Genomic DNA, 19907 nt, shown 5'->3' with positions numbered 1-19907 from the left:
TTGGTTAGGTTTAGGAAAAGATAGACTTGGTTAGGGTTAGGAAAAGATCGACTTGATAAAGTCTAAGAAAAGATTGACTTGGTTAGGTTTAGGAAAAGATTGTGGTTTGGCTTAAAATAACTGTGGAAGTAGCAGTTACGTGACAAATAAATCAACGTTGACTTCTGGTTTCACACGGGACATGATCAGTGGCCCCCTGGTTGAAAGTCTGGTGTTATTTGACCCACCCATCCACCCCGACCTCCTCCCTTCACGGCTTTCACTGCTCTTTATATTTTCTGGTTCACGATAAGGTGAATTACATACAAATTGATTTATTGGGATATATACTCAAATTACAGTGCATTTCTTTTGTTAGGTATAGCTAAGAACAGAGTATGAGACCAAACTGTAAAGACACACACACTGACCTGGGATGACTGTGATGATCTTCATGACTCGAGGAACTGTCCTCAGCACAGAAAGTTTTCCGAAATCGACAAACTCTGTCAGATATCTGAAGCACATCATCATCATCATCATGGTTTGTTAAAACAACTACAAAAAGAATGAAAAAAACTACAAAGAGATGCAAGAAGACAAAAAGAAACTCAAAACACGTACAAGGAGATGCAAAACAACTACAAAGAGACGCATAATAACTAAAAAGAGACACAAAACAACAACAAAGAGACACAAAACAACTGCAAAGAGACACAAACGAACTACAAAGAGATGCAAAACAACTACAGAGGGAAGCAAAACAACTACAAAGAGACACAAAGTAACTAAAAGAGATGCAAAACAACTTCAAAGAGACACTAAAGAACTACAAAGAGACGCAAAATAACTACACAGAGACGCAAAACAACTACACAGAGACGCAAAACAACTACAAAGAGATGCAAAACAACTACAAAGAGATGCAAAACAACTTCAAAGAGATGCAAAACAACAACAAAGAGATGAAAAACAACTTCAAAGAAATTAAAAACGACTACAAAGAGACTATTAGTAAGTCCCCCTGAACATGAAGTCTGTGATGAATATGTGTATATCTCATGTATTATTGATTATTACCCCGTGATGATGACCATGATGTCCAGCCAGTTCCAGGGGTCTCTGAGGAAGGTGAATTTTCCGACACAGAAGCCTTTGGAAACAACCTTTATGATGGCTTCAAACGTGAAGATGGCTGTGAACACGAGTCTGTTTAAAGACAGAAAAACACTGAAGTATTGAAATACAACAATGAATGTAAAACCAGTGTCGATCCAAAGAGAACACAAAAATAACACTCCGAGTCTGTAAAGTTATATAACATACACAGAGAGATAAAATGTTTTCACTGAAGACTTTATGTGTTTTGAGCAGTTTGTTTTATTTTGATAATCGATTAATCGCTTCACTCCAGTTTGTTTTTTCCATGTGAAGATTTGATAGATCATTTTCTCTGTTAAATATCAGCTCCATCATAGCTAACCTCTGTGATCTGCTGTCATGTTGTTCACTTTGAACTCAACTCAGATGTTAAGTTAGTGAAATACAATCATCTTATGAATGAAAACACAGGTATGACAGTGATGACCTTTTATAATGTAACTCACAGTGGTGAGCTGAATCATAAAGCTGATTCATGTACAAATTAGATAGCAGAAGGTCTAATACTGATCCTCAATCAACCAACAGTCTGATCTGAACCAGCTGGAATCATCAACCCCAATAAAAAGCAGATTATTGAACAAAATTTTATGATCAACAACGTTCAACAAACAACTTTCGGACGATTTAGATTTCGAGCGAGAAATGTACAATAACAAAAACATTCTCAACACTTGTTTGTGAAGCCTTTGACCACATCTCATGGCCTTCCTTAGTGGATGGAGTCAGTAGAAATATAACGTTAGTGATGGAACATCCTGATCTCCTTCCTGCTCCTCAGATGATCAATACTTTAGATATTAATGACTCCAGGATATTTCCTCTAGTTCCACCTTCAGGTCCAACTTTACATGTTTATCCTGACTGCTGATAAGAACCTAACAATAGATAAATGGTCAGGATGTTGTTTGTTCAGATTGTGGCTGTGATGCAGCCTGTACGGGACACTAACAGTTGTTAAATAGTATTTTCTACTTTTACGCTATGTGACTGCAAACTTTGCACAGATGTCAAAGATCAAACTGAACTGAACTTTAGACCTTTTATATGGACTTGGACTTGCATTTATAGAGCACTTTTCTAGTCTTCCGTCCATTCAAAGCGCTTTGCAAACAAAAGCTTTGTGAATCATAAACGACTGACACTGAGGAGAGGCTGACCCATGTTTCTGAGCCTCTTTTTTAAAACTTTCACTTCAAAATCCAGTTTTATGCTGTGAATCAAGACGTCAAGTCTTCTTCTTCTTCGTATAGTCACATCGATACTTTGTGTAGGTGTGTGTGTTGACTCACTCAACAGACTTGCTCCACGCTGGAGGATCACTCATCATCATGAACGCACAGTTGGTCAGAATCGTTAGCAGGATGAACACACGGAATAAAGTTTTGCTGTATTAAGGAAAAACTCACTAACATGTCAAACACTGTGACACACATCCAGACGAAACACTCGATGTGAAAAACACTAAACTACCAAAAAGACACTAAATTACAAAAAAAAAGACTTGAAACTACCAAAAAATAGAATTACTGCCTCACGGTTGTACGCCTCCACCAACCAGTCAAGTGTCAATTTACATCCATGTCTGTCCGAAATCTCATCACTTCATCATATTATCTTGTAAGACATTTCTATCAAATTGTCATAATTAACATGAATTCTTGAGTTATGGCCAAAAATGTGTTTTGTGACGTCAGAGTAACTTTGACCTTTGACTACCAAAATCTAATGATGTCATCCTTGATTCTAAGTGAACAATTGAGTCAAATTTGAAGAAATTCCCTCTGGGCATTTCTGAGATATCCCGTTCTCGAGAATGGACCGGACATACGTACAGACAACCCGAAAACATATTGCCTCCGGCCATGGCTATTGCTGGCGCGGAGGCATAAAAAAGACACTAAACTACAAAAAAAGACACTAATCTACCAAAAAAGACACTAAACACCAAAGAAAAATATACTAAACTATGAAAAAGATACTAAACTACCAAAAAAGACACTTAAGTACCAAAAAAAGATACTACACTGCCAAAAAGTCACTAAATTACCAAGAAATACACTAAAACTACCCCAAAAGACATATAACTATGAAAAAAAGACACATACTACCAAAGACACTAAACTACCCAAAAAGACATTAAACTACCAAAAAAGTCAATAAAACTACAAAAAGTCCCTAAACTACCAAAAAAGACACTTAACTACCAAAAAAAGATACTACACTGCCAAAAAGTCACTAAATTACCAAGAAATACACTAAAACTACCCAAAAAGACACATAACTATGAAAAAAATACACAAACTACCAAAGAAACTAAACTACCCAAAAAGACATTAAACTACAAAAAGTCAATAAAACTACAAAAAGTCCCTAAACTACCAAAAAAGACACTAAACTACCAATGGAAAAGAAACTAAACATCCAAAGAAACAGACCCTAATCTACCAAAAGAAGAAACTAAACTACAAAAACAGACACTAAGCTAACAAAAAACACACTACACACAAAACTACAAAAGAAAAAGACACTTAACTACCAAATAAAGAAACTAAACTGCCAAAAAAGATACTAAACTACCAAAAAAAGACACTAATCTACCAAAACCAGTCACTAAACTACCAAAGAAAAGGACACCTAACTACCCAAAAAGACACTAAACTACAAAAAAGACACTTAACTACCAAAAAAAGGCACTGAACTACCTAAAAAAAAGACACTAAATTACCTAAAGAAAAGACACTAAACTACCAAAAAAAGGCACTAAACTACCTAAAAAAAGACACTAAATTACCTAAAGAAAAGACACTAAACTACCAAAAAAAGGCACTAAACTACCTAAAAAAAGACACTAAATTACCTAAAAAAAGACACTAAACTACCAAAAAAAGACACTAAACTACCAAAAAAAAGACAAAAGGCTACCAAAAAAAGACACTTAACTACCAAAAAAAGAAGCCGAATGACTACATGGGTTGCTGCTAATCTCATGGACCAATCAGGAAGGACTGGAGTGTGACATCACAAAGGATATGAGTGAATGAGGATGTTGATGGCGATGGTCCTCAGCGGGTTAAAGGGACTCAGCAGGTAACAGGCCGGCTCAGCATTAAACCGGTGGATGATGTTTCCTTTACCGAGCACGATGAACGTCTGCAGAGGTCAGAGGTCAGAGGTCAGGCTTGTACATGTTAATGATGTCATTATTTACAGGCAGGGTTAGGGTTGGGGTTACTGAACATTGACTGAACATGGCTTCATCAGTTTTTCATGAAGAGGATGTCTCTGATGACATCATTCCTTAAAAAGAGAGAGACCTTCTGTGATTGGTAGAAGGGATCCAGCTCCTCCAATGGGCTGCTCAGGAGCTCAGCGGGCGGGTCTCCGTAGAAGAATGGGAGGGGCTTCCCGGCCTCCAGGTCACTGGCTGGTTTGGGCAGGTCGTTCTCCACTTCCTGTCAGCCAGAGAGCCAACCAATCAGAGGGGAGGACATAAGTATTAATGTTGAATTCTTATTGATTATCTTATTTATTACTTCTTCTCTCCGTGTATTGATTACTTCTTCTCTAAGTGTATTGATTACTTCGTCTCTAAGTGTATTGATTACTTCGTCTCTAAGTGTATTTATTACTTCTTCTCTCAGTGTATTGATTACTTCTTCTCTAAGTGTATTGATTACTTCTTCTCTGTGTATTGATTACTTCCTCTCTGTGTATTGATTACGTCCTCTCTCAGTGTATTGATTACTTCGTTCTAAGTGTATTGATTACTTCTTCTCTCAGTGTATTGATTACTTCTTCTCTAAGTGTATTGATTACTTCTTCTCTCAGTGTATTGATTACTTCCTCTCTCAGTGTATCGATTACGTCCTCTCAGTGTATTGATTACTTCTTCTCTGTGTATTGAATACTTCTTCTCTCAGTGTATTGATTACATCCTCTCTCAGTGTATTGATTATGTCCTCTCTCAGTGTATTGATTACTTCTTCTCTCAGTGTATTGAAAACTTCTTCTCTCTGTGTATTAATTACTTCTTCTCAGACTGTATTGATTACTTCATCTCACATTGTATTGATTACTTCTTCTCTCAGTGTATTGATTATTTCTTCTCTCGGTGTATTAATTGCTTCTTCAGTGTTTTGATTACTTCTCTGTGTATTGATTACTTCTCTCAGTGTATTGATTACTTTGTCTCTCATTGTATTGATTACTTTGTCTCATTGTATTGATTACTTCTTCTCTCATTGTATTGATTACTTCTTCTCTCAGTGTATTGATTACTTCTTCTCTCAGTGTATTGATTACTTTGTCTCTCAGTTTATTGATTCCTTGTTATTGACAGCTGAAAGGTGATTCATGTGTTGTGGACCTGTCTGTTCTCCTTCCTCGTCTGTCGCTCCTCCTCCTCAGCTTCATTTTGTCGTTGTTTGTTCCCCAGTGAAGCCGGTGTTAGGCGTCTGAAGACGTCCGTACCAACAGGAGGCAGCAGAGATGCCACCCTGGTATTCTGCAGCGCCACCCGAACTGCACTGTCACCGAACAACCCCCTCCTGTGGAGACGAGGAGTGATACCAGTGCAACCACTTAAAACAACAGCTACTACATAGAGAAATAATTACATTATGGAAATATATTGAATGCTACTGCCGAGAAAATGACAACTATAAATAGAATCAAATATACCTGGATAACGGAGAAGCTCCACGCATGGATGTGTGTGGAGCGATGAGGAGATTGTAACCTTCCTCACATCAATACATGAAACTATTATAAAAGTAATATTTCCATCATGTTCTCCCCATGGTGGAGCTCTTTTAATATCCTTTTCTTCTTCTGTAGTGCTTTAATGGCTCCGAATTAACTCATATTTGAAGGAAAAGGAAACTCTCTCTGCACACTGATATCTCAAAGCCAGTTTTTATTAGAGCAGCATTTCAACCTGTGAGGTCTTCTTCAAACAAACATTCATGTGAACAAAAAAGGTGAATATATATACAACCGAAACACGACAACTCCATCTCCAATTACATCATGTGATACAAAAAACACCCAACGTGTTATGTACAGAGTATGGAGGACTGTACCTGCCAAAGTAAATAAATGAATAATAAAAATAAATGAATAAATAAATGACTCAATAAATAAGTCATTAAATGTAGCAATTAATTATTTTTAAAATTGACTTATTTATTTTTGCATTTGTTTTTTATTTACTTTATATTTATTTTAAATATATGTATTTATTTATATATTTATGCATTTATTTATTTATTGCTGCACAATTTTTGCATTTCTTTTATGCATTTCTACCTCATTAAGCAAATGAAGGAGCCGTCACTCAACATGTGTCATCATGGGGTCATGGCTATATGCTACCTAGCTAGCCAACGGTGTTTTGTTCTGCTTATCAACTCCAGTCTTCATTCCCGGCCCCACCGCTGCCTCGTACCGGTACAGGTGTGCAGATCAACCGTCTGAAGCTGAACTGTTTCATGGATCCGCCGCCAGTCTCCTCCCTGATGTTTAGCTTGTTCAGAGTGGAAACCTCCAGGCCGATGTCACCAAAAACATGCCGTGCAGCCCGTTTTCTCCACCGTAGGACTCGTTGCCGTGCAGCCCATTTTCTCCACCGTAGGACTCGTTGCCGTGCAGCCCGTTTTCTCGACCGTAGGACTCGTTGCCGTGCAGCCCGTTTTTTCTCCACCGTAGGACTCGTTGCCGTGCAGCCCGTTTTCTCCACCGTAGGACTCGTTGCCGTGCAGCCCGTTTTCTCCACCGTAGGACTCGTTGCCGTGCAGCCCGTTTTTTCTCCACCGTAGGACTCGTTGCCGTGCAGCCCGTTTTTTCTCCACCGTAGGACTCGTTGCCGTGCAGCCCGTTTTCTCCACCGTAGGACTCGTTGCCGTGCAGCCCGTTTTCTCCACCGTAGGACTCGGTGCCGTGAAGCCCGTTTTCTCCACCGTAGGACTCGTTGCCGTGCAGCCCGTTTTCTCCACCGTAGGACTCGTTGCCGTGCAGCCCGTTTTTTCTCCACCGTAGGACTCGTTGCCGTGCAGCCCGTTTTCTCCACCGTAGGACTCGTTGCCGTGCAGCCCGTTTTCTCCACCGTAGGACTCGTTGCCGTGCAGCCCGTTTTTTCTCCACCGTAGGACTCGTTGCCGTGCAGCCCGTTTTCTCCATCGTAGGGCTCGGTGCCGTGCAGCCCGTTTTCTCCATTGTAGGGCTCGGTGCCGTGCAGCCCGTTTTCTCCATCGTAGGGCTCGGTGCCGTGCAGCCCGTTTTCTCCATCGTAGGACTCGGTGCCGTGCAGCCCGTTTTCTCCATCGTAGGGCTTGGTGCCGTGCAGCCCGTTTTCTCCATCGTAGGACTCGGTGCCTGCAGCCCGTTTTCTCCATCGTAGGGCCCGGTGCCGTGCAGCCCGTTTTCTCCATCGTAGGGCTCGGTGCCGTGCAGCCCGTTTTCTCCACCGTAGGACTCGGTGCCTCGCAGCCTGTTTTCTCCATCGTAGGACTCGGTGCCTCGCAGCCCGTTTTCTCCATTGTAGGGCTCGGTGCCGTGCAGCCCGTTTTCTCCATCGTAGGACTCGGTGCCTGCAGCCCGTTTTCTCCATCGTAGGGCTCGGTGCCGTGCAGCCCGTTTTCTGCATCGTAGGACTCGGTGCTGTGCAGCCCGTTCTCTCCATCGTAGGACTCGGTGCCGTGCAGAGCGCCCAGCGGTCCGGCGTGTGCCATTGATCTGGGCAGCAGTTCCGATGTCACGGTGCCATTGTCACTGAGAGGCGCGGCACGTTTTCTGGCAGCATCGGCCTGGAGGTTTCCACTCTGAACGAGCTAAACATCGGGGAGGAGACTATTGCTATTGATTGATAGTTGATCTGCACACCTGTACCGGTACGAGGCAGCGGCACACCTGTACCGGTACGAGGCCGCGTCACACCCGTACCGGTACGAGACAGCTCACACCTGTACCGGTACGAGGCAGCGGCGGGGGAGCAGCAGCATAATGAAGACTGGAGTTGATAAGCAGAAGAAGACACCATTAGCTAGCTAGCTAGCATATAGTCATGCACTTTGACCCTGTGATGACACATGTTGAGTGACACCTCCCTCATTTGCATAATGAGGCAGAGATGCATAAAGAAATGTATAAAGAAAAGATTACAGAAATAAATAAGATTAGGGAAATAACATGTGATAACAATGACATATTTACTTATTTATTGTGTCATCTATTTATTTATTCATTATTTTTTTTATTTTGGCAGGTTCCGTACAGAGGACATGTCATTTTAAAAACAATATACATCTCTGTATATATTTCATTATTTTATCACACGGCTGTGTTGAATGCTCGATTTTGATTTGTCAATCACAGCCTTCTGCGGTCTGTAATTTCTATATAACAGACCGTTGTTATGGGTGCAGTTCTGATGTCGGACTATAATGTACAGCTAGCGGGTCATTGTTGTGAAAGAATCCCCGACAGGGCGAGGCCCTAAAGGGCGGGGCCCTTAAGGGGCAATGACCGGCTCGCTGTACATTATCCCTTACTTCTATTGTCAGCGTAGAATCAGACTTACAGCTGTGACTGACCTGCTATAACAAGTCATAAGCAGTGTTTTTCAGTGTAGAATCAGACTTACAGCTGTGCAGGATGAAGTTTCAGCTGATTGGCTCTCCTCAGGAGATCTGCTCGCTCCTTCTTGCTCCTCCACAATTCAAAAAACGACATTTTTCTGCTCGTCATGGCTGCATCTGTCTGTCCTCTGCATCCACTGACAGCTGTCTCAACCGTCCTGTCTGTCTGTCTGTCTTGTTGAGTCTTCAGTCGTCTGCTGCTCGTCCTCCCACTTCACTGTATTTTGTTCAGTTCACTCTGACTGTCTGTAGGGGGTTACGTCATTACACACTTTAACACAGACACCATTCATCCGTTCACACACACAAACACACACACCCACACACACACACACACACACGATCATCTACTAAAACTCTCTCATGTGTGTGTATGTACAACTGTGTGTGCGATTAGTACAACTCAGCCATGCAGACACACACGCATCCAACACACACACTTGCACACACAGAGCCGGCCCTGGCGATAAGCGAATTAAGCGGTTGCTTAGGGCCCATGCGGTTACGAGGCCCAACAAGGGTGCTTGAAATGTCCCACAAGAGAGCCTGTAGTGTCCATCAGTCTGTATCTTTCCCTCAACTGTTTTATTCCCTCTCATACGTCTCTGCCTAAATGTCTCTTGTTGTGTTTGCTCTGCTGGTGTTTTCGTCTTGTCTGGCTGTTTTTATCTGTTCCAGTATTATTTTATCTTTGTAAGGTGTCTTTGGGTGTCCTGAAAAGCCCCACCAAATAAAATGTATTATTATTATTATTATTATTATTATTATTATTAGAAGGAGAGAAAAATGGAGAGAACTAAGAAAAGCCAGTTTTTCCTCGCCAAAATGTAGTGTAACTTAGCATGTTATTTAGCCTCCTTCCCGACAAACTAACATACCAGTTTATTACTAATGGATTCATTAGGTTTTCAAGTTTCATATGATACCAGTAGCTTCTCTCTAGCTTTAAAACTGAGCTGCTACAGCCTCTGAAAGACAGTCAAGTCGGTCGGGATCCTGCGGGTCTCAGAGGGCTAAAAGTATCAGCAGCTGCAAGCAGCTTGTTTTCACACAAACAGACTTCCTGTTGCCCCATATCTTCACCAGAACTTTGCGATTTTCCTGGAAACAGTGAAAGCATCGTCTCTCTCTCTCACACACACAGAAGAAAAGAAACAACGAATTTTATTGTTAGATGAATGAGATTTTGGAATGAAAACACTTTGTCTCACTGCCAACATTCATCTGTCACGCACGCACGCAGACACGCACGCAGACACACACACACGTCTCTACGGAACATGAACAACACTTTACTGCAGTTTACATGTGGACTAAATGTAGCTGTGGGTCAGCTGAACGTGGTTTCATGTTTTACATTCAGTAACATCTTCTATGACGTCCAAGTCTATAACGCATTATAAACATACTTATAATGTGTTGTAATCTGCTTATAGCACTATATAGTTATAGATATAAGCACTCTTAAATATCCATAATGATTTATAACTATAACCAGAACACATTATAAAGCACTTTATAATAACTTTAAAGGTCAAGTATCATAATACTTCATAACTGCTGTCAGTTGTTTTAGCGGCCCGGTACCACAAATTCTGCCCGAAACATCATTGACTGTTGTCAACTTTACTGTTGCTGCTCTAGAAACAACATTTAGCCTAGTTATATTTATTTTATATTAATATATAAAATATATATATTAATATATATTTTATTTATTTATGTTTAAAGGGACTGTTTGTAACTTCTTACACGTATAAATCATTGGGGGTCAGTGTCCCATGCGCGCTCGCTTGTGGCTACGCTGTTCAGACTCAGACTCCAACACAAACTACACGGAAGCACCAAAACTGTTGAGTTATATCTAGTGAAGCCCGTCTGTTAAACAGTGTTTGCTGCGGTCGGAGGACGCGGGGGAGACCATAGCTTCAGTCTCCAGGGCCGGAGTCTCTGCTGTACTCTGCCTGCCTGCCTGCCTTCAGTCACACACCGCGCTCGTTCTCCTTCTTTAGTTCCACTCTCACGTGCATGCGCGCACACTACAAGAGCTAGTAGCTCTGAGAATATCTAGTGAATGTACAGTGGATGTTTGTGCAGAAATAAATGCTGCAGCTCCTCCAGACCAACAGAGGTTTCCTGTGTCTTGTGAAGTGACGGGGCTCCGCAGCGAGAAATGTTATCGTCTCCGACCAAAACTACTGTGTCTCCCCTGCTCCCTCCGACCGCGGTCGGGAGGCTGAGGCAGGAAAAGCCAACACTAGGATCAGCGTTTATTCATGGAGAGACCTTCATCTGGTCAGCTAACATTACTGCCAAGCAGGTGAAATATAGAGTGATATTGTGGTTTTAGCTGATGTGTGTCACCTCACTGTTTTGAGCGATGCTCGTTCAGGTCTATGTAGAGCGAGCGCAAGCGTGAGCGCGAGCAACAGGACGTTGACGTTCGTTGACTTAACGGCCACAGGTGTCGCTGTTAACAAGCATTTCTGATTCTTACAAACAGTCCCTTTAAAGGTGCTAAATTCGATATTCAGTGCATGTTAGTGCATGTGAGCGTGCCCCACTGGCTAGCTCTTTCACTGTGGAGGTGAAGATGATCAAGATGTCTGGTATTATATGAGTGAATTTGAGAATTCAATTTGAAGAAGTTGCTCAACGATGACGGTAAACAAAACATATATTTATATACGTATGAACACATGTAGCGTATTTAGGACACACCACAACACCACGGCTTTCTTTGGGGTCTTTCTTTACTGTAGTGCTGTAATGATACAACATGTGACAGGGACTTCATCAGTTCACAACTTCTCCTCAGACTACTATGAGGGAAACATAAAATAACAATGTAAAATAAATGCAAAATAAACTAAATATGCTCTGCCTCACATGTCAATTAAATTACAGGGTAAACACAGTGACTCCACGCATGTACACACACAACATAAGAAAAGTACGATGGAGTATTAGGGCCACATTGAGGGAAAAAAAATCAGAGATTTCGAGAATAAAATCATAATATTACGAGAATAAAGTCGTAATATTACGAGAATAAAGTCATAATTTTACGAGAAAAAAAGTCGTAAAATTACGAGAATGAAGTCATAAATTTACGAGAAAACAAGTCGTAATATTAAGAGAATAAAGTCCAACTTTACGAGTAAACAAGTCGTAAAATTACGAGAATAAAGTCATAAATTTACGAGAAAACAAGTCGTAATATTACGAAAATAAAGTCTTAATTTTATGAGAAAAAAGTCGTAATGTTACGGGAATAAAGTCGTAATTTTACGAGAAAAAAATCGTAATATTACAAGAATAAAGTTGTAATTTTACGAGAAAAAAAGTCAGAATATTACAAGAATAAAGTTGTAATTTTACGAGAAAACAAGTCGTAGTATTACGAGAATAAATTCATAAGTTTTACGTGTTATTTTAAAGGCAAAATAGCGTGCCGCCTGTGTGAAAATGAGGAACATGAGCATCTTGTGAAGTTATACTTTATTAAAGGTTTCACAAATAAGGAAATACTTAATCTTTTGGTACATCAGCACCACATTATCATCAGTATCAGGACCTTGAAAAGATTGTGCAAGAAACTGCATTTGATCCGAAGAAATAAACCGAAACAAACAGCTGCTACCCGTCCAGAAGCAGGCTCAGGCTGCTTTGTCCTCGCGCCCGTTTTGTTGTTTGCTGGTAATATGTTTTCCTAATATTCTGACTTTTTTTCTTGTAAAGTTACGACTTTATTCTCGTAATATTACGACTTTTTTCTCGTAAAGTTACGACTTTATTCTCGTAATATTATGACTTTTTTTCTTGTAAAGTTACGACTTTATTCTCGTAATATTACGACTTTTTTCCTCCTAAATTTATGACTTTATTCTTGTAATATTACGACTTTTTTTTCGTGAAGTTATTTCTTTATTCTCGTAATATTACGACTATTTTTCCTCCTAAATTTATGACTTTATTCTCGTAATATTACAACTTTTTTTCCTGTAAAATTATGACTTTATTCTCGTAATATTACGACTTTTTTTCTCGTAAAGTTACGACTTTATTCTTGTAATATTACGACTTTTTCTCGTAAAGTTACCACTTTATTCTCGTAATATTACGTATTTTTTTCTCGTAAAGTTATGACTTTAATCTCGTAATATTACGTCTTTTTTACTCGTAAAGTTACGACTTTATTCTCGTAATAAAATCTCAGATTTTTTTCCCCCCTCAATGTGGCCCTAATACTCCGTCGTAGAAAAGTAAAGGCACACCTAACATTCGTTTTATGCAAATTCCACAAGAAAACTACATTTCCCATAATGCCACAGGTCGGGCACTTCAAAACAACACAGTAGGGAACAATGCGATGCAAACTCTGCAATAACTTTAAAACACCTTGCAGTACAGATTTCCACTTTATACATTACAACTATCTTCTATCATTCTTTCAGAATATAGTCACGGTATCGTGTATTAACACTGAAATGACATTTATAAACGTAATTCTCCGTCAACATACCTGTTTCTGTCAGCTCCAAACACACAGACTGACAGAGACCTTCTCACATCTTCATGTACCACAGTTCAACAGGGGGTTCAACAATGAAAATACTCAACATACTTACATGAAAATAAAGGATAGATTATATATTACCCATTTTGTTTGTGTTAAAAACAATTTCACGACATTGTTTAGATTAATCTAGCATAATCCTACAATATTAAATAAAATTGTAAGAGTACTAGAAATCCGTACCCCCCCTCTCATTATTGGCAGATGGAATATCCTGTTTTTGAGATTTCACAAGAACAGCTGGAATACCAAAACACACCATCACACACACATATGATGAATATTAATGTCATATACTGAGAGAATATTCTGTTTCCCTGAATAGTGGAGCAGAAGCTTCGTTGCCAAACTTACAAATCATTTTTGCAGCAAATAAAGTTTATGAAGATTGGAGGGTATTTTCCCAAACTATGTTTCCATAAATCAAATAGGGATAGATCAGGGGTCAGCAACCTTTACTATCAAAATAGCCATTTTAGGCAAGAAAAAAAAATCTGTCTGGAGCCGCAAAACATTTGAGCATTGTGATGAAGGTAACACAGTTTATAGTCTAAGTATATAGTATATAAGTCTAATGCGGTGAGGGCCAAAGTGCAAATGTACTACGGAGTATTAAGGCCACATTGAGGGAAAAAACATCTGAGATTTACAGAATAAAGTCAGAATATCACGAGAAAAAAGTTGTAACATTACGAGAATAAAGTCATTAATAAAACTTTGTTGTTTGTTGATGATTCCCAGGGAATTCATACTTTTGTTCCAAATAAGATTAATATGTTTATACCAATTGAATTTCTCAGTGTTTCTACTGACACACTATAATAATCCAGAACATACCTCCTTCTGGAAAATATTATGGAATTTGACTTTTTAATATTTAGATTTAGAGAGCTTATTGAGTCTTGCAGCCACTAAAGAAAATGGGAAATGAAAATTTACAAACTCACGAAAAATCCCTCCATCCTCTTCCTCTTATCCGGGTCACGGGGGCGGCAGGCTTAGCAGGAAATTCCAGACGTCCCTCTCCTCAGCAACGTTTTCCAGCTCTTCCTGGGAGACCCCGAGGCGTTACCAGACCAGACCAGGCCAGATTCTCTCCAACGTGTTCTGGGTCCACCCCGGGGCCTCTTACCAGTTGGACATGCACAGAAAACCTCCAAACCTCCAGTATTGACAGGGTCTCGGAGTATAAATACCTCGGCATCTGGCTGGACCCAAAACTTACGTTTCAATTTCACATTGACACACTTGCCAGCAAGCCATGACAAAAATTTGGACTGCGGGAGGAAGCTGGAGAACCCAGAGTAAACCCACGCTAACCTGCACGTCTTTGGACTGTGGGAGGAAACCTGAGAACCTGGAGTAAACCCACGCTAACCTGAACGTCTTGGGACTGTGGGAGGAAACCTGAGAACCTGGAGTAAACCCACGCTAACCTGCACGTCTTTGGACTGTGGGAGGAAACCTGAGAACCTGGAGTAAACCCACGCTAACCTGCACGTCTTTGGACTGTGGGAGGAAACCTGAAAACCTGGAGTAAACCCACGCTAACCTGCACGTCTTTGGACTGTGGGAGGAAACCTGAGAACCAGAGTAAACCCACACTAACACGGGAGAACATGCTAACTCCACACTGAAGGGCCCCAATCCGGGTTTGAACCTGCGACGATCTTGCTGTGAGGCGACAGTGCTTACCACCGCATCACCGTGCCGCCCTTGTTTATTGTTAAATAAAGATATACAAACAGGTGAGCAATGTAAATGTGTTCAGGGTGGTCAGTAACTATAAACAGATACATAATGGACATATTAACTGGTTTTAAATAAAGAGCAGTGCACTCTGTGATTTTAACTACAAACTTTTATTAAAAATCATTTTGGTTCAAAGTTTCGGCGTTGCAAATGAAAAAAACATACAAAAACAAAATGAGGAAGTAAAAAAAGTTGCAGTCACATGGTTTAAACATTCACAAGGACATTCAACTGATATAGAAACCCAAAACTCCAAATTTAAGAAGATTTAAGAAAGGTTCTTCAGCTGTTTCCCGCTTATTTTCAAAACTCACATTTTAATGGATTTAATGAGTTTCACAACTCTTAAAAGATCAAAATGTTGTTTTTATAGTTCATAAGCTACTTAACGTCTTTTAATACTTCCATTATCTTTGTGTGTGAATTCAGCTGACTGCACATTTTAAAAAAAATTATAAGGCTCTGTGTCCAATTTATAAATTAGCTGAAAGTTAAACTGGCAATCTGGAAGATTTTCATTTAAATGAATATCTGTAAGTCACTATCGATAGCCAAATGATGATGAGCCGATGGCCGACTGATGAACATCGCATGAATATTGCAATATTTATAGATTTGCAGTATTATAGTCACTGTGGTGACATTCCTGGAAAAAATTGCTGTTGTATTCACACAACAAATGGAAATGAAGCTCATGTACACAGAAATAGAATTTTTGTATTCCTATTTCTATGTTCATGTAACAACAAAAAGACTCCAGACAGATGAACTATAAGAACATTTCTATTGTTTTCACTCTTTAAACATTGAATATCTTTGGTTTCATTCAAACAGTAGAATCTTTTATTTTTGGTCTTTTTCTTCTCTGATTGTTAAAATAGAAGATCAAAAGGTCAACAGGTCAGATTTAACAAATTCAACTTAAAATATGTGTCATGTTCCTTTAATTCAGCTCACTTTGACCCTCTGAATGTGACCTTTGACCCTAGAACAGACAGGTGGAGTAGATGGTGACCTTTGACCCTGGAACAGATAGGTGTAGATGTGACCTTTGACCCTAGGACAGACAGGTGGAGTAGATGGTGACCTTGTGGCTGATCTCCTGCAGCAGCTCCTTCACGGCGGCCTCCAGCTCCACCAGCTGCTCCGCCTTCACCTCCAGAGTCCGCTGGTTGTCTTCGTACGACTTCTCCAGGTCTGAAATAAAAACCCACAGAAATGTAATCACTACAGATGGAAATCTTTTGTAGAGCACACGGAGCTGCACGTGTGTCAAATTTCAAGTCAATCGTACATAAGAGCATGGCCTTTCCGAAATCACGTTTTTTGGGCGTTAATTACAGCGCCACCATATGGCCAATTGGGGTCATATTCCTTGAGAAGCATTTGGACATCATTTCCAGTTATTGGGCCAACTTTCATGTAGGCACAATAACTGCAAATAGTTTGAACCCTAAATACAAACAATCAGCAGTCCAATGGTGGACTGTTGCGTTCAAACGTCTCCACTCTGCTCGTGACTTTATCTGTTTTACATCAGGAGTCAGTGTGATATCATTGTGATGTCATTGTGATGTCACCTTTGAGCAGCTGCAGTTTGTCGCTGGCCTTCAGCAGCAGCTCTTTGGCTTCCTGCTGCAGTGACTTCGCCCTCTTCTTTGCATCAGCCACGCCCCCTGCCTTCTGACCAATCAGCTGATCCACTTTGGTGTACTTCTCCTTCAGCTCCGAGTCCAGGTCCTAAACACACACACACACACACACACACACACACACACACACACACACACACACACACACACACACACACACACACACACACACACACAGGGTGAAGATTAAAGCTGCTGCTTTGTGACCGACCTGCTTGGTGTATTAAATGTTAACTTATTAACAGTCTGACAGGTGAACTCACCTTCTTCACCTCCTCTGCGATCTTTCTGATGCTCGCTGCGTCCTCATTGGTCCGTTGGGTACTCACAGTGGTGTTCAGACCTTTGTCTTTCAGCAGCGTCACGTCCTGCTCGAGCCTCTGCAGCCTTTGGGTGGCGTTAGTGAGCTTCAACTCTGCATCAGCCGTCTCTGACTCCACCTGAATGCAACATGGACCGGCAGCATGTTACCTTCATGTTTCTAACGTCAGTTTACTAAGTGAACATCCATCCATCCATTATCTGTAACCGCTTATAAATAAAGTTATTATTATTATTTTCACACAACGTTAGTGAAGTTAACGTTTTAAAGCATGGGTCAGTACTGACGGAAGACAGCAGCTGGTTGGTGTTCTGGATGTCGGCGGCGGCCTGCTGGATGGCGCTGCTGGCGGCGGTCTGAGCTCTCTGAGCTTCTTCCAGAGCTCGCTTCACCTTCTCTGCAGAGTCCTTCACATCTGCTGCCTCCTCACTGACAAACACAGGAAGTCACATTTCATCAGTGTATCACAGACATTTGAAAGAAAGAATAAAATGTGTTAAACCTCGTCAAAGTCTTTGAGTTCCCCTCGCTGACTAAAGCAGACATAATGTCTGTCTTCAAGAAGACCTTTTCGTTTCCATTACTGCAATATCATAAGTAAGTATAACATTTTAAACACTGACAGTTACCAAACTTTCACGGATGTTTGTCTTGTTTTTAAAGTTCCCCCACCATTAAATGATTTAATCCCAAAGAAACACAATAATACGATAAAAACCAGAGCACCAACTAGGGGAGAATGTAATGTACCGTGGCGTAGAACTAAATTTAGTCAGATGGTGATGTCTGTTAGAGGCACACATTCCTGGAACAAATTACCAGCATATACCAGGGACTGTGACCACTACTCAACCTTTAAAAAACCCTCAAACATAACTAATGTTTCCATTTTGTATGTAAAACTGTTAGTGAGCTTTTCTGTGTGCTGTCTCATGGACTGTCCTGTGAGGTGTCCTGTCATTGTAAAATTTGTTTTATGTTTTTGTAAATACCTGCTTTAAGACTACGGATGAAATTTAGCTATTGTGCTAATTCCGGCATATTTATATTGATGCGTATTGCTGATATTTTCATTAATGTGCACTGTCCTAATTCAATAAATTCAATAAAAAAAAACAAGTGTCTCTGCGTCCTGGATGACCAGGTCGGACTCACCTGGCCCGGCGGGCCTGGTCCAGCAGGTTTTCGGCTCTCTGGATGTCGTCGGCGCTCTGCTGCAGGATGCTCTCCACGTTTCCCAGTTCTCCCACCTTCTGTCGGATCTCATCGGTCAGGTTCTGCAGCTGGGCCGGCGTGGTTGGCATCTGCATGGCTAGAACCTCGTTAGCCACCAGCTCGATGCTCTCCAGGTCGGAAGCGTCCTCTGAAACAACAACAAACTGTCTGATCCACACTGTCCTTGAGACATGAGTCCATCTGAAATAACTCATTGATAACTTGAACGCAGCCTCTTCTCAGGGCTCCTCATAATCTCCTTTTAGAAGTTGACGGTGGACAAACGTCTGTTTTTATTGCTTTTAGATCTCACTGCAGCTGTTGATGCAGAGCACTTGATTTGAAGTGAACATCCTGATCACTGGGTCAGCCACCAGTGGCTGCTTTAGGTTTTTATTAACTATCTGATAGGAGGTTCTGTAAATCCTCCACTGGAGTACCACAGGGATACGCCTGCTGGCTTGGAGAGTTATTTCCTCTCAGAACGTTCGTGCTAACTGGCCGTTGGCTGTCGTCTTTGAAGTGTGTTCGAGTGCAACTTGTCGGCTTTCATCGCCGCTAGTTCTCTGACGTCGGCTTGGAGTGTTCCCAGCTTTAGTTATAATGCACGGTTTAGGTTTAGATGATTTTTAGATCATCACTATTCTGTTTAGATCTTGTCAATGCTGCCGTGTTCACCTGGAGTCTACAAGTACTGATAGAAACATCACAATTCTAATAAACCAGAATGAATCTGAAGTGTTTCTTCTTACTGTGAACACCTGAGCTACCTGAGGTCCTCGTGTTTAGTCGTGTTAAAGATGAGAGACTTACGTGTGAGGAAGTCTCTGATCTGTCTGATGAGACCTCTCAGCTCCTCGTTGCTCTGCTGGACTTTCTGTTTGGTTCTGTTGGTCTTCATCAGGACGTCATGAGCACTCAGCTTCGCCTCGTCTGCTTTCAGCTTGGCCTCCGACACCTGCACACAAAACACAGACCAGGACCTGTCAGAACCAGCACAGACCAGGACCCGTCAGAACCAGCACAGACCAGGACCCGTCAGAACCAGCACAGACCATGATCCATCAGAACCAGCACAGACCAGGACCCGTCAAGACTCACCATCTTGGAGAGTTTCTCCACTTCCTCCATGGCGCTGATGATTTCCTGTTCAGAGTCGCTGGCCTTCCTCCAGATGCTGTCGGCCATCGTCACCACGCCGTCACATCCTTCACCTCCACACCTGGTCCGGCCCTCAGAGTCCACACAGCCCAGACCTCCACAGGGAGAGGACAAGCACGAGTCCTGACCCGATGCTGGACTGCCGCAGGTCTGGAAGAACCAGGACAGACCAGAAAATAAAGATCTATTTATTGAACTCAAATAAAATCTAATAAAAATTATAATAACATAATATTCAGATTTACACTGAACTCATCTGTATACTGACATTTATACTCCTCAAGTATAATAAACTGTGTGTATGTATCCAAAATAATGCCCTTAGTCCAGTTCTGTTAAGAAAAGTTAAGAAAATCTGTGGAAACAGTACTGCAGCAGTTTTCTTTAAAAAAGGGGAGTTTATGTATATTTTAGTTAAATGTATTTAGGTGTGTTATATATTGTGTCAT

The 19907-nt window shown here is 41.0% G+C and overlaps 2 protein-coding genes across 5 annotated transcripts in view; both read right to left on the bottom strand.

Moving 5' to 3' along the window:
• The window catches only part of LOC141766404 (sodium channel protein type 4 subunit alpha B-like), a 36807-nt gene extending 27627 nt beyond the window's left edge, over positions 1-9180 (bottom strand). Inside the window, exons 1-7 of one of the 3 annotated variants that reach the window (XM_074633268.1) lie at positions 8783-9180; positions 5510-5690; positions 4458-4595; positions 4175-4293; positions 2433-2522; positions 1060-1188; positions 411-496 (exon numbers count right to left, since the gene is read on the bottom strand). In XM_074633268.1, the coding sequence (XP_074489369.1) occupies positions 411-496; positions 1060-1188; positions 2433-2522; positions 4175-4293; positions 4458-4595; positions 5510-5690; positions 8783-8886 (847 nt within the window). In that variant the 5' untranslated portion in view covers positions 8887-9180. Of the gene's footprint in view, positions 1-404; positions 497-1059; positions 1189-2432; positions 2524-4174; positions 4294-4457; positions 4596-5509; positions 5691-8782 lie in introns of all 3 variants that reach the window. The other 2 variants (XM_074633267.1, XM_074633266.1) reach the window with 2 other exon arrangements.
• Positions 9181-15202: 6022 nt separating this feature from the next.
• Positions 15203-19907, bottom strand: part of lamb1a (laminin, beta 1a) — a 28284-nt gene continuing 23579 nt past the window's right edge. For both annotated transcript variants that reach the window (XM_074633264.1, XM_074633265.1), the window contains exons 27-33: positions 19399-19608; positions 19111-19255; positions 18238-18445; positions 17370-17511; positions 17024-17200; positions 16689-16848; positions 15203-16305 (exon numbers count right to left, since the gene is read on the bottom strand). In XM_074633264.1, the coding sequence (XP_074489365.1) occupies positions 16166-16305; positions 16689-16848; positions 17024-17200; positions 17370-17511; positions 18238-18445; positions 19111-19255; positions 19399-19608 (1182 nt within the window). In that variant the 3' untranslated portion in view covers positions 15203-16165. The remainder of the gene's footprint in view (positions 16306-16688; positions 16849-17023; positions 17201-17369; positions 17512-18237; positions 18446-19110; positions 19256-19398; positions 19609-19907) is intronic.

The sequence above is a fragment of the Sebastes fasciatus genome, chromosome 4 (genome assembly GCF_043250625.1).
Source record: "Sebastes fasciatus isolate fSebFas1 chromosome 4, fSebFas1.pri, whole genome shotgun sequence".
Taxonomy (NCBI): Eukaryota; Metazoa; Chordata; class Actinopteri; order Perciformes; family Sebastidae; genus Sebastes; species Sebastes fasciatus.
The sequence above is the reverse complement of the archived record's forward strand: the minus strand, read 5'-3'. Positions and strand labels throughout refer to the sequence as shown.